This window comes from Anopheles coustani, chromosome 2, assembly GCF_943734705.1.
Source record: "Anopheles coustani chromosome 2, idAnoCousDA_361_x.2, whole genome shotgun sequence".
Lineage (NCBI taxonomy): Eukaryota > Metazoa > Arthropoda > Insecta > Diptera > Culicidae > Anopheles > Anopheles coustani.
In genome coordinates, this window is record NC_071289.1 from 24,095,076 (window position 1) to 24,120,585 (window position 25,510).

Below are 25,510 nucleotides of genomic sequence, written 5' to 3' on the forward strand. Positions count from 1 at the left end.
GAAGATCTATCGTTTGAATGTGACCACAAGAATGAAGGGACCCTGTTACAACCGAGAGCATCAGAGCAAGAAGATACAGACAAAAAATATGAAGAGGTGGCCAGAAAACTAGTGCTCATGGAACAGGACCTCAAGCGTTCGGAGGAGAAGGTCGAGATGAACGAAAGCAAGGTCGTCGAGCTTCAGGAGGAACTCCGCGTTGTCGGTAACAACCTGAAGTCGCTGGAAGTTTCGGAAGAAAAGGCAACGCAACGGGAGGAATCGTACGGTGGTCAAGTGAGAGTGTTGGATCAGCGTCTCAAGGAGGCTGAAGCTCGCGCTGAATTCGCTGAACGTTCCGTTCAGAAGTTGCAGAAGGAAGTCGACAGACTCGAAGATGAGTTGACTGTCGAACGTGCCAAGAACTCCAATGGATCCAGGGTACACAGCGGAAAATGAAGGAAGCAAACCGTTCGAAGACATACAGGGGACGCAAAGCCAGTCAGCCTAACAACAGTGACTGTAGTGCGGCAAGGCGCGTGTTACAATACTTGCAAAGTAGTAAGGTTGGTACTCACCCAGGAGGAGTGTAGGAAATGGGTGAATACCTCTGCGTATAAACCTTGGGCAGAAAAGAACTAAAGTTGGCAGCACTGCATTTGGCTGTCAACGTAACTTGAACAGTATGAAATAAATTATTGTTACTGGACTTTCAAAGAGACAACACGTGTTTTCTTGCTGCTTTCCTCTATTGGTGTTTGATCCAAGGGTGGAGTATTTCCACAGAAACCAAAAGACATTACTCAGTATTTTCAACAGAAAAAAGCTGACCAGATGAGCACAATAAAATGTAACAAGAAAAAAAAATTGCAGCAACCTTTACTTCTTCACCAAACAATTATGTAATACACAATATGTAATCACAATAGATGAAAAATTCACTCTTTCCCTTCCGACAGAATAATTCAAACAAGTAATCCAGAGATTGTGTCTCTACGGACTTTTCTTCTTTATTTCAATAATTGGTTTATTAAAAAGATTTAATAGCTTTACATTCCACTTCAACTTCCCCTACCGCCACGCTACCGCGCCACTTCCCTCCGGCCGCCTTCCGAGCTGTCTGATGATTTCCACCGTCCACTCTGCCATTCCCACGTGTGTGTCTATATATTAGCTTATATAGGTCGTGCCTGCCTTACGGGGTTTGCCGAATTCCTGAACCACAATATGCGTGCGAGCCCATTCCAATCAATCTAGATCTCGTTTGCGTTGTTGCTTTCTAACGGAAAAATTTATCTTGTCTTCTCAATTTTTATTTTTGTTGGTTTCATTCCTTTTTTTTATTTGTAATCTATTCTTCTTCTTCTTTTCGATTTCATCTTGTGTAATGTGGTGGGTGGTCTCTGTCTCATGTAGATCTTATGCCGCTGTTTCCTTGTTCTGCCGTGAAATTACGGTGTTCTTACGCTCGCGTGTGTTAGAAACTAAAAGCTGCAGCACAAACGCCTCTCGCTGAAAGCGTTTGGATTTTCGTTTCGTGTGTGTGTGTGTGTGTTTTTTTTTCTTTTTGTTTGTTTTTATTATTTGTTCATCTTTCTTCGAATTTCTAATTTTCTTTTGCATTTATTGGGCTTTTTGTTTGTTTTTATAGTTTATAGTATTAAGTAATGTTGTATTTTGGGTGTTTGCTTTGTTACTTGTTTGTTGGTTTTTTCTTTGTTTTCTGTGCTTCTGTTGTTTTTTCTTTTGTTACTTGTTGCAAAACATGTCTGCTCGTTTTGCGTGATTGGTTTCACATCTTTCAGATCTCGAAAAGCGACACTACCCTGCGACAGGTATTTAAACTAGAGTGTACTTGCTGTGTGATTGTGTGTGGTGGTGTGTATGTATGGGCGTGTGTGGCTATTGCGTGAGTCAAACGTGGAGCGTTTAGCGCACTGAGCTGGTGGAGTGTTTCTTTTTACGGTGTTTATGTGTTGTTTTATCCAATGGTTTGTGTTTGTGTGGGTGTGGTTTTTTGTTGTTTACTTGTTACTTAAGTTTTTTATTCAACGACATGTTTTTTTCTTTAATAACTAGAAGGATTTTTCATTCATGATCATCTGTGTCGGTATGTTTGCGTGTAGCTGTGTTTATTTGTTTTGTAGGATGTTTGTGTGTATTTCTTATGCCATCAACTCATCGGTATCCTAGTAAATATTCTCGACTAACAATAGATTTTTTTTCTGTTTCAGCATCTCTCTGTCTCTCTTCCACTAAGCTAGAGATTCCTATTTACTCCTGCGTCGGTTTACCATTTGTAACGTTAAGTTGTAATTAAAATTTAGCGCTATATTCTGTTTTAGGGTTTTTGCATTGCAATTCTTTTAATCCTTTCTCTGCTACACCCTTCCTCCGCCACACGCAGCACCGTCAGCACCTGCGGTCCTGTCCCTTGCCTACTTCGACGGCAACCTCCGAACAGAATCGGAAGGATCTCTTTAACTTTCCGGTCCCATGCTCGGCGGGAGACACGGGAAGAAACAGAACGGCTTGGAGGAGTGCATCAAACCATTAAAGCTCCAACAAAAAGGGACAAGGAACCGAAAAGGGGTTCCTAGTCACACCGATGTAACAAAATTAAAAAAAAAAAAACCATGCCTACGTATGCGTGTCGCGAAAAATCGAATCACGAACGACGACGACAACGATGATGACGACACGAGCGAAACAGCAATACAATTTATGCCACACAAGAATGGGGGGAAAAACTTAACAAGGTACGAGCTGATAAACTCTATCCTATCAATAAATAATTCTTTAAGCTTAACCCACGCTGCCGTGGTGGTTTTCGAGGGTCCTGCCGCACCATGCGGGGATAATAATAGTGATCTACCTAACCCGGCCGCCAAAGGGAACTTCGCCTGCCTCGTGGGGATGTGGCTGTGTGTTGTCTTTGTTTGTGTGTGTGTGTGTAGGTGTGTGTTTCCACGCTGCTTCCCGATCGTTCGAATTTTCTTTGTTAATAGTTTATACCTTAAAAAAATACTTATAACTCGTAATTCCTACAGATGCCCTAAGCTCCAAAAAGGTATATTACGCTATTGTACGCCACTTGCCCAACGTTCACCGTTGCCTCTCCAAAACGCATCTTATGCACCATGCACCTTACGCTGGTGGGTTACCGGGGAGGGGGTGCGTGTGTGTGTCTCCGTGGGTCATATGTGGGTGGCGGTATGCTTACGCACGTTAAATAAGTACCTCGACCCGTCCAGCCCTCTGTCCGGCCTGCGGGCGAGTGTTTCTTTCGTTCGTTCAACAGAGACCGACAGTTTCAGAGGGTGCATTTATTTCATTAATACGCTACATGCTTACGGTAAGTTCGAACGCTTCAAAATACCCCATTCGGGCTAGACACTGAACACAGGGCGCACGCCGTACTACTGATGCTGGAGCGACGAGTGAGTGAATTATCTCAACTTCACAGACACACTTTCCGATTGGTTACGTTCTAGGCAGGTTTTTCTTTTTATTGAACTGTCAAGAATACAATTTGTGGATTATAAAAGAAACCCCCAAGTAGACGACCTACGATGCGACCTACTATACGATCACTGCCAAACAATTGCGTGCCGAAAAGCGCTGGTGCCCTTTAAGCATTCCAATCAACAATCTTGAGTTGCAATGTTGGCTCTACTCCTACCAGTGCCAACTGCGTGAAAGGTTCATCGGTTTATACGTGCAAGTTTTATGCTTCAAGCCACACAACATAGCTTCCACCAGGGTTCTGTGTACCGTTTCCAGAAACCGGTGGTTTATCCAGTAAAGAGAACAAAACGTGTCCCTCGTATTAGCTGGGCAGAGATTGAAGATGAGAAACAAACTGGTGAGTTGCAACAAAACAGGCACCGGGCCAGAACTTGCCAGGACTTTCCCTATTTTGCCAACATCGAATTTTCGCTACAACGCACAACATGTGCCTCTGCCGGCCCATCCACGAGGCTTCACAATAATAAACATCATCAACAACGTTCGCTCAAATCAGCATCAACCAACCCACCCACGATAACACACCGGCCAATTCCACCAACGAACGCATTTGGAAACGGACACCTTCACCATCCAATCGGTGAATGATGAAGCGTTACATATGTGTGTGTATGTGTATTTGTTTGTATGTGTTTCCACTGTTTCCTTTCAAAGTGGATTTATTGTTTTGTCCTCTACAACGCAACCCCCACACGGCTGGATCTTTCTTCGCTAGTAGTAGTTAGAGTTCTATGATTTTACAGTTTAATTCACTTCCTTCTTTTACCTCCCGCTGCCGCTTGGTATTGTTTTGCGGTGTTCTTGCTGTTTGTTTTCTGCTTCGGTTGCATTTCTTTGCTTCCATTGTTTATACAATAAGTGAAATTTCACCCACCCCCAACACCGGGCCGCAACGTCCGGATCATAGTTATACACTTTTATTTATAACATGGTTTGTGTTGCTTCATTTTCTGTATGGGATTTTGGGATTTTATTTATCTTGTGTTTGCTGAATAGTTTGCGTTTTGTTTTTCATCTCTTTATTTTATCTACTACCATTAACTTCTCTACAAACCTCCCTTCGCTTCGGCAAGCCGCGCTTACATTTATGCTGATTTCCGTGTGTTTTTGTGTGTCTGTTTATGTGTGGTTATCGTTTACGTGACTGCCTGTTTGCATGATTTTGTCTTCTTTTGTGTGTGTGTGTGTGTTTTTTTTTATTAATTTAATGTGTTGCATCTTTTTTTAACTTATTCATGGGCAGTGAGTGGTAAGAATAGAAAGAGGCCCTCTTAAAGTTGTTTAATTATTCTTCTGTTTGCTGTTTGTTTGCTTTCATGTGTTGCATATTGTTTTATTTTCTCTTTTCTCACTTCGGTTTTACTACGGTATTCATCATCGCTACGGTTTTACTTTGCTTAGGTTTATTACTTGTTTTAATTTTATGTTGCTTGTTTGCATGCTGGTCTCGCGCAGAAGAACTGTTTGTGTGTGAACACGGCACACACAAACACTCACAAACAATGGGCAATGGGCGTGTGCTCTGTTGAACAATGTTCTGCTGTTTTCAGCACACTCTTCTGCACTCGCCATTTACTCTACGGCTACGGCTTGCGGGCTCTTCTAATATCGATAGCGCGTGGTTTTGTTTACCCATCAAAGTGAATTTAATTGTTTGTTTGATCTGTTTTTTTTTATTCTTTATTCTTCTTCTTATTTCTGCGTCTTCACGGTAGGCTAATGCATCGTACAATTGCTGCACAAGTTAGCTTAACCGGTATGAAGGTAACGACGAACCAGCCAACCACCGCGTCCGCGCAACGAATCGTAACGAAGAAAACATGAATGTGATACGATATCCACCGTAACGACGGTGTTGAGGCCTTCGTGTACGGGGGATTTGCTCAATGATCAACACTGCCACACACTAGCGCTACAATTTGCAGACTATTCCGGGCTGAAGCAGCGAATCGACAGTGACTCGAATCGATAGCGTCGGGAAACGGGAACCCTTGGAAACATCCTTTCGCCATCGTATTCATGCTATGTTTTCTTGTGTTTTTCTTCTTTATTAGCCACTCTTCTTTACTTTCTGCCAGCGGTTCAGCGTTTCTTGCCAGAGATCATACTATGCTATTAGTAGGTGAAGTTATACGTAGAGTAGCGGTACCTAGATATACCTAGCGGTTGACCCTAGAAAAAAAAAGAACGCACCCGAGCGCCCCATCTAACCCCCGGGGGGATTCTTCGGCGGGCGAACAGAACGTGTCCAGGTTGCCATTTAGCTGTACAGCTCGTGACCTACAGTACTAACGATGGTCTTACACTTGCCTCTGGTTTTGCGTTTTTACTTCCTTTATTCTTTTTTTTTTTGTGTCGTGGTTAGTAATGTGTATACTATTGCAATAACAAAATCATACAACAATCTTTCCCAACCAATCGCTGACGGTACGGAAAAAGTATAAAATGCCTAGCCAAATGATTCAAACATTACGCCTTACTCCTACTACAATGTGTGTTTATATGCTGTTGATTTTTTCCGCGCCTTGCTTCGGCGTGGATCACTTGCGAGCAGCTGCTTTCGCTATTTTGTTCCTCGTTTGTTTATTTTTTTTAAACCTTCTGCTTGCTCCTTTCTTGCGTTTAGCCGGTACCATCTAATGTCGGTACGCCTACCAACTACTGCTGGCTGTCTGTTTTCGGTGCACTAAATGTTTGCGCACAACAGCATGATGATCTGCCTGTCCACCTTTAACGCCTAAACGGGCGCGCCAACTTATTCGAACCTCGAATCAATGGTGCCCCGTTTTTCCATCCACTCTTGTTATGTTGTTTTGCTTGTGTTTAACCGTACTCTACCCCTGCCCTCCCCCCTTTCGCTTCTGCCTGCCTGATGTTCTTTCGTTCTCTTCGCTCACCACCCGCCTTTAACGATGATAACACGTTTTACGCACCGGAAAACGGTTTTTAAAATGGCAACTCCTAGCCAACGATTTAATCGATCATCAGCTCGAAGTGAACGGACCCTCTTCGCTCAGCTCGATCGTAGTGGATGTTGCGGGCCCAGGCTCGGCACTCGATGTTGATGAGAACACCAGCTGTAAAGAAATCAAGAAAGGAGGAAACAATTAGTTACAGTACATATTTTTCTCGAAGATGACAAAACACTGCTTATTATTCATATTTAAAGTCACAACTATGATCGCGAAGATCCTTTTCGCAACATGGAAGCGATAAAAAAAAAGTTAAGGAAACCCAAAACGCCGTTCAAGATCATCTTGCAACACGGCTGGAACATAATTGTAAACCTTGAACCTGTGCAAAGCGATCCTGAAAAGTAAAAGGCCGTAATTCATGGAATTCAGTTTATGCAACGGTATAAATAATTGCAACCCAGGTGGAAACCGGTTTTATTGAAACGTTCTTCTGGTTGGCGGCGCCGTATAACGGTGTCCGTTGCAAAAAGCAAAGAACAAAACACTTTCTTTACACCAAACTAAAATTAATGCCAAAACCGGTTTATGTTTGTTTCCGAAATCTTGAAGATGTTACCGGCGCATCTCGACCTCGCATGGGCTCAGTTAGTAGAGTGCGCCGAAAGTGCAATGGTTATAGGAATGCATCCCATTTCGTTTGTGCTGTTACTGTCCGTGTCTTTGTGGGGCGCGACGGCCAATGTGATAACGTTCGGATCGCCCGATGTGTTGTTGGACATTTGCTACAAAAAACGTATCCTCAAAGGACTGCGCAATCCTGTTTCGTTCACATTTGAAAATGTAAGTATAGTGCTAACGAATCCTCACTGCTGAGCATTTGAACATAAGTTGTCTTCCTTCCAGTCTTTACCAAACCCCATACAGTATATTCGAGTCGAATCACCTCCCCACCGGTACAATAATGAATTGGCAGTGAATCTGGTTCGCGGTGGAATCGGCCGACTGTTTGTGACGGTAGAGATAAAAGATCTTAAAAGATCTTTCATTATCGGAAGCAATGTAGAAGTCGTAATAAAATGTGTGCCAAGCGCAAATATGGTGACAACTTCATCGTCAACGATACCTGGTTCTACGCCGAGTAGCACGGTGCTTTCGTCAACGAAATCAACGTCACTGTCAACCCACTCAACACATACAACGCCATGGACGACAGCTTCAACATCGATGCATATCCCTACAACTACTGTATTCTCTACATCACCCGCGCTTAGTAGCTCGTCTTCTTCTTCTACGATTGAAAGTACAACATCCTCACATTCATCTACTGTGTCTTCTACATCGTCTACTGCTAGTACCTCGACTGCATCCTCTACAATTGAAAGTACAACGTCCACGCAAGCATCTACTTTGTTTTCTACAACGGCTACTGCTAGTTCCTTGTCAACTACTCTGACAGAGAGTACAACTCCTTCACAATCGTCCTCTGTTTCTTCTACAACTTCTGCTACAACCTCATCAACAACAACTTCAACAGCTTCTTCCACGATCAAGAGCACAACGCCCTTACAATCGTTTACTGCGTCCTCTGATACAACTGCAGCAAGTACCTCATCGACAGTGACTTTACCAATCTCATCATCAACTGCTTCTTCTACGATTGAGAGTACATCATCCATACAATCGTCTACTGTCTCCTCTACATCTCCTGCTGTTAGTACCTCGTCTGCGGTGACGACACCTACAACATCCTCAACTGCTTCCTCGTCAACTGCTCCTATAGAAAGTTCAACTCCTTCACAACCGTCTACTGCGTCTTCTTCAACTTCTGCTGATAGTAGCTCTTCTACAAAGACATCACCAACATCAGCACCAACTACTTCTTCTACGAATGACAATATAGGTTCCACTCCTTCCTCTACAGTGTCTTCTGTAACTCCTGGAGATAATACCTCGCCTATGAGCACCTCTACAGTTTCTGCTACAATTGAGAGTACAACATCTACTCAATCATCTACTGCTGTTTCTACAACGAATTCAGCTAGCGCTTCGTCCACGACGACAACGCCAACATCTTCTTCAACTACTTCCTCTACGATCGAGAGTACAACACTTACTCAATCATCGATTGTGCCTTCTACATCTTTGCCTGATAGTACCCCGTCCACGGTTACGTCACCAACAACATCCTCAACTACTTCTTCAACTAAGGAGAGTACAACATCCATACAATCGACGACACCAACATCAGCCTCATCTCCTTCTTCTACGATTGAGAGCACAACATCCACACAATCGCCTACTATGTCTTCTTTAACTCCTGTAGATGATACCTCCTCTACACTGACGTCACCAATATCATCAATCGCTACTTCTTCTATGATTGAGAGTACAGCTTCCACTCCATCATCTACTGTGTCTTCTACAGCGTCTACTGCTGATAATACTTCGCCAACAAGCACGTCAACAGCTTCCTCTACGATAGAGAGTACATCATCTACTCAATCATCTACTGTGTCTTCTATATCTTTGCCTAATAGTACCCCGTCCACGGTTACGTCACCAACAACATCCTCAACTGCTTCTTCAACTATGGAGAGTACAACATCCATACAATCGACGACACCAACATCAGCCTCATCTCCTTCTTCTACGATTGAAGGTACAACATCCACACAACCGCCTACTGTATCTACTTCAACTCCTGGAATTAGTATCACCTCTACACTAACGTCAGCAACATCATCCCTCGCTACTTCTTCTACGATTGAGAGTACAGCTTCCACTCCATCATCTACTGTGTCTTCTACAGCGTCTACTGCTGATAATACTTCGCCAACAAGCACGTTAACAGCTTCCTCTACGATAGAGAGTACAGCATCTACTGAAGCATCGACTGTGTCTTCTATATCTTTGCCTGATAGTACCTCGTCTACGGTTACGTCACCAACATCAGCCTCATCTGCTTCCTCTACGATTGAGGGCACAACATCCACCCAATCGTCTCCTGTGTCTTCTTCAACTCCTGCGGATAGTAGCTCTTCTACGCAGACATCACCAATATCATCCATCGCTACTTTCTCTACTATTGAGAGTACACCTTCCACTCCATCATCTACTGTGTCTTCTGCAACTACTTCGTCAACGAGCACGTCGACAGATTCCTCTACGATTGAGAGTACAACATATACTCAATCATCGACTTTGTCTTCTATATCTTTGCCTGATAGTACCTCGTCCACGGTTACGTTACCAACATCAGTCTCAACTACTTCTTCTACGATGGAGAGTACAGCTTCCACTCCATCATCTACTGTGTCTTCTACAACTACTTCGTCAACAAGCACGTCAACAGCTTCCTCTACGATAGAGAGTACAACATCTACTCAATCAGCTACTGTGTCTTCTACATCTTTGCCTGATAGTATCTCGTCCACGGTTACGTTACCAACATCAGTCTCAACTATTTCTTCTACGATGGAGAGTACAGCTTCCACTCCATCATCTACTGTGTCTTCTACAACTACTTCGTCAACAAGCACGTCAACAGCTTCCTCTACGATAGAGAGTACAACATCTACTCAATCAGCTACTGTGTCTTCTACATCTTTGCCTGATAGTACCTCGTCTACGGTTACGTCACCAACATCAGCCTCATCTGCTTCTTCTACGATTGAGGGCACAACATCCACCCAATCGTCTACTGTGTCTTCTTCAACTCCTGCGGATAGTAGCTCTTCTACGCAGACATCACCAATATCATCCATCGCTACTTTCTCTACTATTGAGAGTACACCTTCCACTCCATCATCTACTGTGTCTTCAACAACTACTTCGTCAACGAGCACGTCAACAGCTTCCTCTACGATCGAAAGTACAACATCTACTCAATCATCTACTGTTTCTTCTACATCTTTGCCTAATAGTACCCCGTCCATGGTTACGCCACCAACAACATCCTCAACTGCTTCTTCAACTATTGAGAGCACAACATCCTCGCAATCGACGACACCATCATCAACCTCAACTACTTCTTCTACGATCGACAGCACACAATCCACACAATCGCCTACTATGTCTTCTTCAACTCCTGCTGATAGTAGCTCGTCCACGGTGATATTACCAACATCGTCCTTATCTGCTTCTTCGACGATTGAAATTACAACACCTTCACAATCATCTGCTGCGTCTTCCTCAACTCCTGGAGATAGTATCTCCTCTACATTGACGTCATCAACATCATCCATCGCTACTTCTTCTACTATGGAGAGTACAGCTTCCACTCCATCATCTACTGTGTCTTCTACAACTACTTCATCAACGAGCACGTCGACAGCACCTACTACGATTGAGGGAACTACAGTCACACAATCGACAATGCCAACTCTATCCTCGACTACTTCTTCTACAACTGAGAGTACATCGTCCACACAGTCTTCAACTGCCTCTTCTGCTAGTACTAGTAGTACACCCATGCCTTCCACAACAGTTTCTTCTACATCTCATACATCGTTGTCAACTGAACTGCCCACAACTTCCCCAACAACGCCTGCCACAACTTCTCCTACTGTATCAACCTCTATACGCTCAACATCAACTAGTACAATGATTACCGGTTCCACGTCGATGACGTCGTCTGCGTCGTCTAGGCCAACTGTCACATTTTTCCCTTCAACAACTTCTTCTACTTCGTCATCTACTACCTCTACTAGTGTTCACACAACGAGCACACATTCGTCTACAACAACTCCAGCAACCAGACCTACCCCTACTGTTCAAACATCTGTCCCAACTAGACCTACTTTCACGTTTGCTTCTTCGCAGTCAGTGGCAACTTCATCACCTCGTTCATCGCCAAGCACGGGCAGTAATGATCTCGAAAATACCAGCAATCTATTTACTACTGCCAGTTCGTTTCAAAGTACCACCAAACGATCTCCGTCAATAAACCTTCCGTCATTTAATTTTCAAACGAAACCGAAACCAACTCCATATAATTTGTTTTCAACGATCTTTACTGCCCAATCCGGCCAAAGTGGATGGGAAGCAGTCAATGTCTACGGCCGGGCACGTAGATTTTTCTTTTACAAATCTCTCTAAACTGTATGTAACCGATTCATCGATGAATAAAATAATTTTAAAAACAAATATTTGCATCGTTTTGCATTTTCTCGTAATCATAGTCTTAAGTACTGGATATACTTACTCTTTGGTTCTTCGAAATAGACCGCTACCACGGGCGGCAGATATCCATCGATGTTCTTGTACGGGAAGTAGTAAGCAGGGAATCCACGCCGCGGGTAGTACTGGATTGCACCGATGTGCTCATTGTCGGCAGGATTTTCGCCACCGCAGGAAACCCATACCATGTCGGTTTCCTTACTAACCTCCTTGGCCTTGATGTGCTCCTTGAGGTCTTGGGGCATTTTTTCCGGCAGGTTGGTGGAGGTATTGTACACATCCGGTACCCAGTTGAAGATCTGAAAGGATTCCGTAAGGAAGCGTTCAGCAATTGGATGGGAAGCCTTTGGCGAAACACGCTTTACTCGGTTACCTTGTTCAGCTTCAAGAATATGCACGGTTTCTTCGCCTTGAAGCTGTACTGGTTTTCCTTCGTGCATCGGCCCAGTTCGTCCAAAGGAACTTTGCACACCTTGCCCTCCGGTGGTGGATTTTTGAACGAGCAATCCACACGATTATCCTCCGGCTGCGAGTAAGCTGTATGGAGCGCAAAAGAATGGTCCGAAAGTGAGTATATTTGCCAGTCCGGGAACGAACGCGAAACCATGCAAACTTACGCTTCAAGTACTCGTCGATCAGCTTGGTCCAGATTCCGACGTTGCCATTATCGGACGCTTTGTACCAGATTAACGTGCTCTCCACGTTGCCGTATTCCGGTGGCGTCGGTCGGAAGCCCAATCCTGGAAAACAGATTGCACAATTTAATACCGGCGTGCACCATCGACCCACCCCAAGTTTGACCAGTTGACAATCCTACCTGGATTCGAGCCGATCAACGAACTGTCCAGCTGAAATTTAGGCATCTGCATGTCCAGCGTCTGCCAGAAGACAGCCAGCATCGCGGCGAAGAACCCGACCAGGGCGGCATAGAAGCACACATAGAAGAACAGGATCTTTGCTGCAAATAGACGTAGCATCACGGGGCAAGCGCACCGCACGGAGGCATGATTAATGAACACTTCATTAGTGATGACATTTTCCCCGTTCCCGAATGACGCATGTGTATCTTCATCCAACTGCTCGGCGCGACTTGTAAGGGACCGCGTTCCGTGGTGCAAGGTTATGAAATGGCCAACCCGTTTCCCGATTGGCATCTTTACCCTGCTTACTCATGCCCACCAAGCATCGGCGCCATCGTCGTTCTATTAATAACACTTCTCTTCCACCGTGGCCACAGCAACAGATGTTGCGAGTTGCGTGCCATCACCAGACAAGCATGAGAACATCCTATCCATCACGTTTTTGCGGCGATGGATTGCATGAGAAGGGAAGATGTGGCAACATAACGAGTTTGCAGCTAATCGTTACAAGGATGTCGTACGTGTATGAAGACAAATTAGAGGCCGGAACCGGTGGAAAAACGTGTATTGATGGAGAGTAAACGAAATTTCCTTACAAGGATAGGGTTCTGCATCTTCATTTAGTTGCATTTTCTAGGCAACCAATTATTGGATTCGAGGGATGAACAGAATCCATCACCGATGTCATCCACAAGAGGAGCAGGCCAGCTTAACGTCGTAGAACGTCTTAACAATTTTTCAAGTGGTTTTTCCTCGACGATACCAAGACAGGGACATCATATTCCTCCACCGGGTCTCACCTTCCTAGTTTCCACTGGTTCTACATTGGATAGCTGACAGCTGCAGGCTGGTGTTTGCAAACATTGACCATACAACGGTCTGCCATTTCCAGCCTATTCAGCTATCCCTTAGCTGCCGAAGGGTATATGTATAGTGTCAACGTTAGTGTGTATTAACAAACAGCTGAATAGAATGCTGAATAGAGGGAGAGGGGAAATGGCATCGCTTTTGCCAGCCTCCTGGGGCGCAAAAATTTACATCATGTCGCTTTTCATCCCTCCTTACTATTATTCACCACCAGATAACGATTTGTGGACACAAAAAGCGCTGTAGTGGGTAGTGGCATCTATAAATCAGTAGAGTATCTGCTGTAAGTCATGGGTTTTCTCAAACGAATTTACCAGTTTGATGTTAGACTCTAATTGCATAGAATATACGGCTAGTATATCACATTCCTGCTGGGTTTGTCACAAACTTCCTGCAACGCATCCAAGAAAGTTTCTTATCGAACTCGCTATGTTATCTTTCCGTCTCCCGCCAAAAAACGTTTCAACTTTCATTAACAAGGCGCAACCGTCAATCACTATATTCACCAATTAACGCACTGCGCGCCCCAACTACTCTCCACCCTGGTGACGTCCCTTGTAGGGTGCACTTGTCCACTGTTTAACGACAGTATTCGTTAGATTTACGCCGTCGGTTTACTGTCGAGGTCGGCCGGCCGCCGGAGGATTCCGTGAACTGGAATCTGCGTCAGTCCGTTCGCGGGAAGGTCACGCGATGTCTCGAAAGAGTACTGTGCGGTGGGTGACTGCATAAATCAACCCTTCTAACGAGCAAGGCAGAGAAATCCCGGGGCCGGGAAATGATCACGTCCGTGCCAATGCATAGGCCGTGGTGCTTAGTGGACCGTTTTACAACCGGCACTAGCGACATTGCTGAGGTAAATTCATTCGATCGCACGTGACCAACGGATAGTGATTAGTTTCACACCCAGCTGAGGCTGTAAATCTTACAAACCGTATCCAAGTGGCCATGGTTTTTTTTCTGTGTCGGTTCTTCCCAACCGTATTCGAATGCTTACACATTAATGCAAACACAAACATCCCCAGAATGGGGTCGTAATTCCCGAACAAACAACAAACGCTATCTGCTTTCCAGCAGCTCGTTTGGGGATTTCTTTGACAAACCCGTCTACCGACGACATTGTTATTTACTTTTCTGCCCGCTTGGAATCGAATAAAAAAATAAAGTGACTCGTAATTACAAGCTTAGGAATCACACATCAGTCAAGCTAATAACCCTTTTTCAGCAGGATCGTTCCGTTCGTGCAAACATCCCCCAAGTCCTCCCTACTGCCACTGCCGGTTTCAATGTGTTCCCGGACTTTTCAACTGAACATTTGTAATTTTTCCACCACACACAGCTCCAAGATTGGATACGCGCCACTAAGACCGAGAGTGAGCCGATCGAGCGGCTCCAACTCGATCGATTATTGAAAAGTGGCTCCGCAAGTATGTCGCCGCGTATCGCCCGGAGATCAATTGAAATTAATACTTATTGATTGTTTCGACATGGAATTAATTGAGCCTAACCCTGGCGCTCAATTGCCTACCCTCGTTTGCGACGGTTCTTTTCGATTCACGGAAGGGGGAGGTACGCATTCGCATTGTTGCCACCGTTACGCATGTCCCGCGAGCTCCAAGCGGCAAATGGTGTCTATTTGCCGGAATAAGCGACTACACGTATGGTGGAGGTTCTCCTAGTGGCGCGAGCGGTAGGACACACGCCATGAAGTACAACTACCACAATTTCTTTGCAAAGTACCCTGTCGTTCCAATTCCGCTTTTAAAACTGGTTCGATTGATCGCGATAAGTCACGCGACATTCAGCGCCGCAACGCCCTTCCGTTTGATATCGATCGATACCGAATCACGTTTCTCTGTTGGGTTCCGTTCGGTGAGGCACCGGCGAACCGGGGAAATTATCGAAAACAATTTTCCACGAGTTTAGTTCAATTTTATTTCGATTGTTAAATGTTCATCCAACAACTTGTTTAGAATGTTTCTCTAATTTGTTTTGTCCTTGGAACGAGCAAATATTTTATTTTTAAATCTACACGAATATGACACTCAAGACACGTGGTTGAACAAAAAAAAAAAATATCACTCTGAAGAAAATCGCAACATGTGCTAACGTATGGATCCGGTTCGCTGGTTGTGTATTCTCAACCGTTGCGTCGCGAACCCAACAAGAAAAAAAAAACGACCAAAACCATCCCTTCAGCTTTTTTAATGTTTACCCTCTTCAGCATCGACCCCGCGACTGTATTTTTGTTGTATATGTATACAAACACGCGTGCGGGAACACACATATTCGAAAGGAATACAAATGGCAACAAGCGAGTTCGCGGTCGCGCCCGGCATCGGAAGAAGAAAAAGTCGGACAGAAGAAGAACAACACCCGCCCAATACATGCGCCCCACCATCGTGTGCCTGACAATGAGTTTCTGATAAATAAAACAGCAAACACAACGAGCAAAAGGAAAGGAAACCACCAGTCTCGAGCGACGAGCCAAACGTTCGCCGATCCGAGCATGGAATGAAGAATGAGGCCCTGTCGTTGGAATTCATTAACTCGCGTTCGCATGTTCGCATGGCCTGCAGACCAGCCCGTTCGGGCGGGGTTGCTTACCCCGGGGCGTCACGTTTTTATCAGTAGCACTGGTCGGCTGCGAGTCATCGATTGCCCACTCAACCATGCCCGACCACTCCACAAAATCCCCACCCGAAATGGGCCAACCGGGCTTATCGAAGTTTATGAAGTAGTAGCGCCATGGAATCCCCCCCTGAGTAAGAAGGGGGAGAGAGAATGTTTGTTCATGGGGCGGTAGGGCCCCTCGAGGGGGGGCTATATGTCATCTAATGGCCCATCATCGGGGGCAATGTTGTTTGCCTGAACAAACAGAGTCTGAATCTCGATAACGTCATCGATATCAACGCCGTTCGTATGGTGAGAGTGCGCATGAACCGAACGACGCCATGGCAAGCATGACAAGGACTAGCCTACTTCCATTTCCCAAGAACTAGGCGTCAGCAAAATACTTCTGATAAAATGGTTAGAGGGGGGAGGGAAATCAATCCTTCCACGAGCATGTATACTACTCGAGAGTAACCTGAATCACTTTGTTTAAAATATCTACAGAGGAAAGAAGAACGGACGTTTGGCCTCTTCGGAGCAATTCAGACTCAGCGCTTCGGGGTGAAATTTAATCGGGGTCTACATCTCAAGAAGCATCGGAGGAAGAAACGCTGAGTTACGAAAACAAATTCTGGTACAAGGGTTATCAACATCCAGCAAAAAGAGTCTACGGAGCGATTCGGATCGAGTTCCTCGAAAATATTGGAGTTCCAATGGTCCGCTCGAGACATGCTCTTCCTGCCACGAAGTTCTGGTGTCAGATTAGAGCCATTTCAAGACGCCTAAGATGTGCTGTTCGACAACAAATACAAATACCCTAAACAGGGAATGGAATAAAATCCAATTCCAACTCTAAGTCACCAATCCGCTACTTCCAATGCCGTGTGTCCCTTAGAGCGACATTTTAACGAGCGCATTAAATTTAATTTTAGCCACGACAAACTTACACCACGCTAATGGCGCAGCAACGGCTCGCGAATGGAACCGACACCCTCACCAAAGCGATAGGTCACGATCGGCATATAAGTTTGGCACAGGCGTTCGACTCCCATCGCACTGGACTTCTGGCGATTTATTAATAACTTTGTTTGGCCGCCACAGACGTTCACACAAACCCGGGGACGCCCGACGCCGATCATGTGCGTTTGAGAAGTTGTTTATGGCCCAGCATCCGAAACGCTGCTCCCGACGACGAAACGACGTGACGTGCATCGGGACGTGCGAACCCGAGGTCATCGTGTCGAAATCCCCACCGGATCCGAATGCGCTCGGCGAAAAAATACCTGTTCCGAACGAGGTGTCTCTTCTTCCATGAGCGTTGTCTATATTTGCCTTGCGCTTTTTATTCTCCTCCAGCTGGATGGATAAATACATTCGGCAAACGGCGAGTGGAGTAGAATCAGTTAACGTTTCTGTAGAAAGCAGGCGAAGGCTAAGGCCGTAAGCCGCAGCAAACAGGTTCCACACGCTGCCATTAGGCGCGGTAGGGATTTTGCCTTCATCAGCAGGTTTGCTCGATTGAGTATCGCTGTTTCAGGCTGAGGCCGCTGTCTGACGAAAAACGCGTTGTTGCGGAACACGATGTGCACCACCCCCATGCACCACCTCCGATACGTTCTACCCAGTTCATGGTTGCCAAGCTAAGTGTGTCCCGACTCCGCTTCAGACCGGTTGAACGTTTGTTCATTACGGAAAAACAAACTACATGGCGTGTAATTGTACCCTCACTTTTGCGCAAAGGAGGGGACGGGGTGTTAAATAAACAGACGATCGGTAATCCCAGATGGGTCGGAAAGTCACCCACGGTTCACTAAACCGGTCCACAACCTCCATCGTTGGCTGGACAGTTCTGCCACTCCTTTCAGGTGCTAAATTTTTCTACTAACGTTAATGACGCTGACCCTCATACAACACTCTTTTTCTATCCTAAAAGTCGAGAAATAAATAGAATGATTGAAATATTCTGGTCTCTTTTCGAACTAGAACTTTTGGTTCTTTTCTCATTTCCTGTTGGTACCTCCGCTCAAGATCCAGAATTCTACACCGGAGGCATGAGACAACCACCAGCATAGCATGGCAAAGGTTATTTATAGGGTAAAGCGCAGGCGCACCAAACTTGCCTCGGCTTCGACCGACATAGGAAGCAAAGAAATGGGTCGTTTATGTCTGAAGGTAGCGCGTTTCCCCGCGTGGAAGTTTACGAAGTATTAAATTTAGCAATTGGAGCGTTCCTTTGAATGATTTTCCTCGCCAGGGGTGGGAAAAGCGGTGAATATTCCATGCGAGTGGAAAGATTAACGAGCTTGCATGATGCATGGAGTCAACAGTATCGATCGTTTCTTAATTGGATATTCGTAACTCAATTCGTACCCTGGCTTTCCTTCCCTTGGGAAGGGGGGAGGGTCGACAGTCGCGGCCCATCCGATCCGCAGGGATTGGTGCGTGAATGTGTCTGCTATGTTTGCCCGCGAGGAATCCAAAACTCAGTACTAGTACTGATAATGGTGATGACATATGTCATTAATTCAATATAACTGTCACACGAGAAGCTTCAAGTATCGAATTCCATCAAGAATGTCAGCTATGTCCCGTGTGTCGCCCCTCTGCCTCGGCTAGTTTCTCCGGCCTCTACCAACACGAACCACCACGCCGAGAGAGCATAGCATTGAAGCTCAATTCACTCCAATTTAAATAACAAATATGTTTGCGGAGGAAAATCGCATCATATCCATTCGTTCCAAACCATTGCCATAAGAGCGTCGTCTGTCGGATCGATGACGGAAAGTTGCCTCGATGAACTTTGGACGCATAGGCTATAGAGCGGAACTTGATTTTTTGTGTTCCAGTTTGAAATCGACGATTGTGCTAGCTCCCGTAACACATGTCATTAAATCATCTGAGAGTATTATAGGTGAGATTGACACCTCTGAAAAAAAAATTGTACATCGTGTTTTCTCATCCGTTACGTAACGTCAAGAGCTAATTCCTGAGTAATGAGCCTTGGGCCCATTTTTGTAGCTCCCCATTGTGGCTACAACCAGGTCCAATTCATATTCCAGAACAAATTAAGTTTGAACCTTCATTTAGAACCTCCAAAGGTAATCATCAGTAAATGATAGGGTTATTGTCAATGCACATTAAATGCAATAGTGTCCCTCCCGTCGGTTGTGTTTGGACACCGGAACTCCATTTCTAACGATTATTTCCGAGACACGCTTATGTAACGCCCGTTCAACTCCTTTGCCGAGCCGTTTTGCCCGCAGTACCGCGTTGCGGTGTTTGATGGTAAAACGGGAAAAAAGTTAAATGCAAATCGGTAAAACTCATATTACGACAAATTCTTAAGTCTGTACGAAAATATCCGCACTACCAACACTCCGTTGGACTTTTTATGTGTGTTCGCCCTTTGCCAGCTAACCCCCATTTTCCTCCCCTGGCGAAACGAGCCGGAAGGAAACCGAGGAGACGAGAGAGTGTATACCCACTTATGGCAGGAGCAGAAACCGTCATCGACGACGCCGCCGCCGCCTTTCGCTGTGTGTATGTGCGCGGCTCTGGAGGTCTGGTTCCGCTCGTCTCGTTGTGGATGACGGTTACATAACCACCGCACCGAAGCATGGCTCACGTCGGGGTAGTATGTTTCGTAGGAGAATGTTAAGCTTATTTGTTTTACGTTCAGTTTAAACTAGAAAGGTACTTCAGGACATTAAGAAGACACTTAGATTGTTAGAAGGTACTTCAAGATATTAGTAGCTTCTTCCTGTTCAGTTCAGGTATTATTCACTCTGACCATACTTTATCGAGACGATATTCATGATAGACAAGCAAAGGAAAACGCCTTCCCCGATTACGTAAGCATGCACCTGTGACCTCCTATGTTCGTGTCCATATGGTCCTGGCCCGCAAGCAGTAATCAACCAAGTCAAGGATGAATTGTCAATCACACCCATGTCCAGCAAATGGAGAACGATGAGCACATGCCTATGCATGATTCAATGTATATTGATTCGATTGGTTACCCAACAATCAGCCTCGAAGGATGAACACTAGGATTTTATAGGATCTTGGGATAAGTCCTCTAGAATCCCACTAATCGGCATCTGGTGTCGGGTGTGAATGCAGTAATATAAAAATTCTAGGTGTCGTTCAACAATCTCAAAACCAATGAGGCGAGTGTAAGTAAAAATTTATGTAACCAGCTTTTCCGACCAGCCCGTCCGAGCGCGGAAAAACAGGTGAGTGAAAAATGGGAGAGAGTTGCTCACTCTCTCAACATTTTTCTCCTCTCCCACTCGAATGCAAACGCGCACACACACATACAAACCTTGCTCCAGCCGAACTAAAACTTCAGAGGCACAGTTTTTCCACTCTTAGTAACAGGGAAGGACACTTGGTGGCGCTATACTATATCGGATGGTTCGGCGAGGCAGGATCTGGATCTGTGAGTGTGCGGGTAACTAACACCTCGACCAGTGATCACCTCATTTCCCCCTCACCCCTCCCCATTCGCCATAACGTCATAATGGAGGAATAGTGTCAAACTGGAAATCCAACATGGCTGCGCCCACAACTCCAACCGAGTACTAACGGACGAAGTCCCGCGCAGATGGATGGCAGTGGAGTGTCTGTAGATGGTTGGGAGCTTCTAAACCCTCGGTCTACTTACCCCAGCTAGATCCGGTACGGCCAAGGCATTGGCTGGTTTCGCTGTTCCACAGGAACGTCCTAAATCCTTCCCATTTGCCCAGCTTGGGCGGCGGGGCATAGTACTGTTCTGCTACCTTTTTGTCGGCCATGGTTGCTGCTGTTGTTGCTGTTGCTCAACACGCTCGGTGCTCGGGGATTGGTTGGCAGTGGAGTTGTAGGGCTTTCGGACGCGGACACTCCCGCTTCCCCTGGTTACGATCGAACTACTCCGTCCGTCGCTATTACTGGCGATCGATAGTGACCGCACACGCACCCACACACTCGAGCACGAACGCACACCTTTGCAACTATTCACTTCCGCTTCCGTGCATACACGCACGTACACACACTCACACCACCGCTACACTCCACGCACGGCCCAACAACTCGTTCCCAGCGCCCGGCACTCGCTAATCCAACTGGTGGTGATGGGCAGCAGGAAACAGGCCCGTTACAACACACGCCGGATCGGGAAGTGGTCGAAGATTAGGAGGAAAAGAAATGACAAGAAAAAAAAGGAAAAGCGTTACAACACCGAAACGATCGAACCGCTAAGTGAGGGCGGAAAGAACCCTTCCCCGAAGGACGAAACCGTCAGCGACCCGATGACGGAAGCGCCCGTTTTAGTGATGGATTTTTCCGATCCGACACCGAGTCCGCAACGGTTTACTAAGAATTAGTTCAGCTCCGTGGATCCGCGGCTCCGTCTTTTTTATGTAACCACCACCTTTCGGGAGAAGTCAGCGTGCGCGAGCGCAACGTCTTCTTTGGCTTGTTTGCCCTTGCCTTTTACCCCCACACCACACCCCCTTTCCCATCTCACACCTGAATGGGAGAATGTGTCTCGATTTTTCCCGACGTTCGATACAACACGGTGGAAAATCGAACCATCGGATGTCCTTTCGTCTCTCGGCTTGCGGCAAAAATTACTCAACTCTTTTGCTAACGGGCAACCTCTGCCTCTCTCCTCTCTCGCAAACGGCCAACTTGCTCACCCAATCTGCTTCGCTCCCTGCTTTATCTTCCTCTAAGCATCCTTAACCATGCCTTCTAAACGCTCCCCAACATATCCTTACACCGATCCCAGTATCCTTGGGGATACCGTTCTCTCAGTCTCTCGGTTGACGCGAAAAAACCTCTCCCACGGCACACTAACGCACACTCGCACACATACTGAGCGGTAGCAAGGGAGGGAGGACACATTTTCAGTCATAAAATGCAAGGTTTCAAGCTGGTTCGTTTTTTAAACGCTTCTACGCCAGTCACATCGGAGTTTTATCGGTTTCAGAAACGTTCGCCCGTCAGGGCCAAAAGTGAGACACAGTGCAGACCACTTTTAAGAACTAAGTCACACACACACACACACACTCACACACAAGCACACCAACGAACACACACAGGCATACATACACACACGAAATCAATTTTACAAGTAAACCACTGAAGTGCAGAGATCGATTCCAGAGAGGGTGTTTTTTTTCCAACAAGAACTACGACCACTATGGAATTTTCTTTTCCCACCATTGTTTCGTAACTATTACTACCGACTTGCGACTACGTTAAGCGGTGTCTTTTAAGTTGCGCTCCTAACTCAAACTATCCCCCTTTCGATAAATTGCAAAAACGGACATTTCAAATCCAATCGAAGCCTGCTATGATTAAAACAATTTTCTAACAGTTTTCGTTTCACTGCAGCAAAGTTGCCTACTACTTTCAGTGGGCCGTAACCTCCCAACTGCTGTTGCCTTTCGAGAACGACCTACTAATCACCAGAATTCAGAAACGTACCGAAGCGGACAGCTCACTCTTCAGTGCGGAAAACCAACACCAGCTGCACAACAAGCGACGACGATGCGCTCGGAACCGTCCCTATCGCGCTTCTGAGAACGAGTCACCACACCGCGAACTGCCTTGGATATTTATCCACGATTCTCGTGCGGTTTTCTTCTTTTCGCCTACTCCCCCACCCCACCCTACTTCTCTTCCTGTACCCTCGAAACCCTTAGCACGGAGTGAATTCTCGCGCGAACCTCGCGATCTCTCGCGCTCTGTATCGCGGTTTTCTACTCCGAGAGCGATGCTGGCGCGATACCGTTCCGTTCCAGATTCCATGCACGGAGGGACGTAGTTTTCACTCTCCCCGCGAAGTTTGCTAGTAACTGCTCCGCTGAGTTACCACAGAAAAAAAAAATGTTGGGGATGTTATGCCCATCCTGTGAGTGTTAAAAAAGGCAAGCAACAAAGAGGGATGAAGAAAAATCAGGAAAGAGCGAACAAATGGGAGAAAGAGAGAGAGTTGACAAGGGAAAAATCTGCCCGTGGGGATGGTGGAAATGGAGGGAGGCGAAGATTTCGCGCTATCCTCCAGTGCGCATGCGTTTGATCGGCTCTGCAGAGATGGCGGCCCGTAACGCCAGTGGGGACACAAGGACATCCTGTAGGAACGTTCGAGTACATCCCCTTATGGTTGGGTGTGTGTATGTGTGTGTGAGAGAGAGAGTAAATATGCAGCTCACTGTGGGGTAGACGGAATGGAGCCTTCACGAATTGGTAACGAAAGAAAAACGACTATACGGTACGAAACTAACGAAATTAAAGAAATTGGATACTTTTCAATGCTTCAAACGGCGCTTTTTTCCGATTGAAGGGTAACTGGTAGTTACCCTGTCAATTCCACAGTTTCTCTCCCCCCGTTGTGTCCTCCGGACACTCTTCCACCACGTAACCATGTGAGACTGCCACAGGATACAGGCAGGGATTCTTGGATCGATAATTCTTTCGTCGAGTCTTTTTTTTTCTCTGCTCGCCCGTCTGCACTCATTATGTCATAGCTGCGTAAAATGTTTGACCGATGCCTTCGCCACCCAGGAATTGGTTGTTTCGTGTTACCAACTATTGTTCTTCCACCGTTTTTTGTGGCACTGACGGAATGCTAAGGGAACACTAGGCTGCGTAATGGCACCGATTGGCAAAGGCAACGTTTCTGGAAAAACCACTTAATATAACGAACACCTTGCGCTTTTGGCGTTATTACCCCTTTTCTCTGTATCTCGCACGCACGCTTATCCTTGGCGGATTTTCTGCGCTTCGTCGGCCCTGCTTTTTCGGACGTTTCGTCGACTTTCGCAACCCTTGCTGGAGCACCAATTTTCCTCAACCAGGCCGACCGACACGGGACCAGAACCTAACACCTCTTACTATGACCACATAGAACCGAATACTCTATGCAAGTGGGCCTTTTTTCCGTCCGCTCCGTGGCTCAAGGACCACGCTTCCGGTGGGCGCGGGGAGGGAAAAGCGCCCGAGAGTGCCCACTTTCTCTCTTTCTCTCTCTCATCCTCTCTCTCTCCTCTGGTTTTGCGTTCCTTCGCTCGGAAAATTCCCTGCTCTCCGGCGGGCGCGGGCAAACACAAAAAAGGGCACTGTGGGAAAATTGGCAAGCTGCGTGTTCCCAGCAAAACTCCAGCAGGCGCGCTCTCGCTGCGCCAAGACAGTCCGCCTTGCAAGGACCCCGGCCTTCCCGGCTGCTGTGGCCATGCTCCAATTTTCCCAACTCCCACTCCAGCTCGACGCCAGTGATTGTGTAATCATCAGTGCCCTACTCCCATTTCACCACACCCCAATCGGACACCTCGGCGCCCCATCGCTGCTAACTTTCTTTTTTTCCCTTTTGCTCTCGCCAAATGCTAGTTGCTCTTCGCAAGATGGCGACGGTCGCTCACGGGTCCTGCCCTCCAGGAGCCGTGAGCCCCCTGCACGGTGGGGTTGTTTCAGGGGAAAATTGGCCTCCTTCATCCTTTTGGGCAGCGTGATGGAGGTGGGAGCGTACAACGACAACAACAATCCATTACGTCATACCTCAGCTGTTACGCCATTAGTGTTTCCCCGCTGGCAGACGAGCGACCTGCCTTCCTGCGGTCAAAAAAAAAAACTCCACCGTTCCCAATCAGCCCAACGCTGCCAGAGAATAGAACGGCCTTTGGTGTCCGCTTTCCCGTACGGTTCCAGCCTCTTCCTGGTCGATACGGCTATCAATTCCCAATTTATCCTCACGCTATCGAATGAATCAAACAAAACCATCTGAAAGCAATCAGAAAAACATATATTCAACAATTTTTCAACAAGCTACACCTTGCGTCAATCATGCAGCAATTATATAACCATCGTGCGCCTTGCTCGGCGATGGCGGGCGGGGTTTGACGTGCTGGATGGGTAGACCGGCACGGTGTTGGGCACCACTCCCGTTGCTTTGGCCTGCCAGCAAATCCTGGCCCTACTCCAGCGCTCCGCTCGACGGTGGATAAATCCAACGGTTTCCAGTAACGAAATCCGGAAACCCATTCGAGGACCTTACAATCGAGACGGGCGGGTTTGAAACTTGGGGAGCGGGCGAAATGAAACGAAGGTATGAACAGGAAATTGGAAAGGAATAGATAAAAAAGGCAAAAAATATATATCGACCGCGGCTGAGCAGACAACGGATCCTGAAACTAATGAAAGGAAAAGAAAATGGAGGGGCACAAGGAACATCAACGTAATGTCCCGATAAATGAATGTAACTGAAAATGTTTTAAAACTAAATTATCTAAATAGTGAAAACAGAAAATCCAAAACTTGATTGGCAAAAATTAAAATTGTCTTAAGAGTGACCATGGCAATTCTTATTAGTTGGTTTAATTTCGAAGACAGTTATTAAAACTGCATTCATATATGAACATTACTATCGAATAGTGATAGTAATCGAATCAGTTTTTTAAAGTATTCAATCCAATCCAGTATTTTTCGATACTGATAAAACATTCACTCAGTCTAGTCGTCGACCTTTCAATCATTTTCGCTATTTCTGCAGCAATTTGCAACCGATGCTTAAGCTTCTTTGGGATT

The 25,510-nt window shown here is 46.1% G+C and overlaps 1 protein-coding gene across 1 annotated transcript; it reads right to left on the reverse strand.

Moving 5' to 3' along the window:
- Window positions 1-1,456: 1,456 nt before the first annotated feature.
- Window positions 1,457-23,779, reverse strand: LOC131266309 (sodium/potassium-transporting ATPase subunit beta-2). Its single transcript, XM_058268765.1, has 7 exons — window positions 23,661-23,779; window positions 20,607-21,045; window positions 12,418-12,558; window positions 12,218-12,340; window positions 11,974-12,137; window positions 11,626-11,899; window positions 1,457-6,584 (listed from the first exon to the last, which is right to left on the reverse strand). The coding sequence occupies exons 2-7, from the start codon at window positions 20,734-20,736 to the stop codon at window positions 6,481-6,483; spliced, it is 936 nt and encodes a 311-aa protein (XP_058124748.1). The 5' UTR covers window positions 20,737-21,045; window positions 23,661-23,779; the 3' UTR covers window positions 1,457-6,480.
- Between the last annotated feature and the right edge of the window lie 1,731 nt (window positions 23,780-25,510).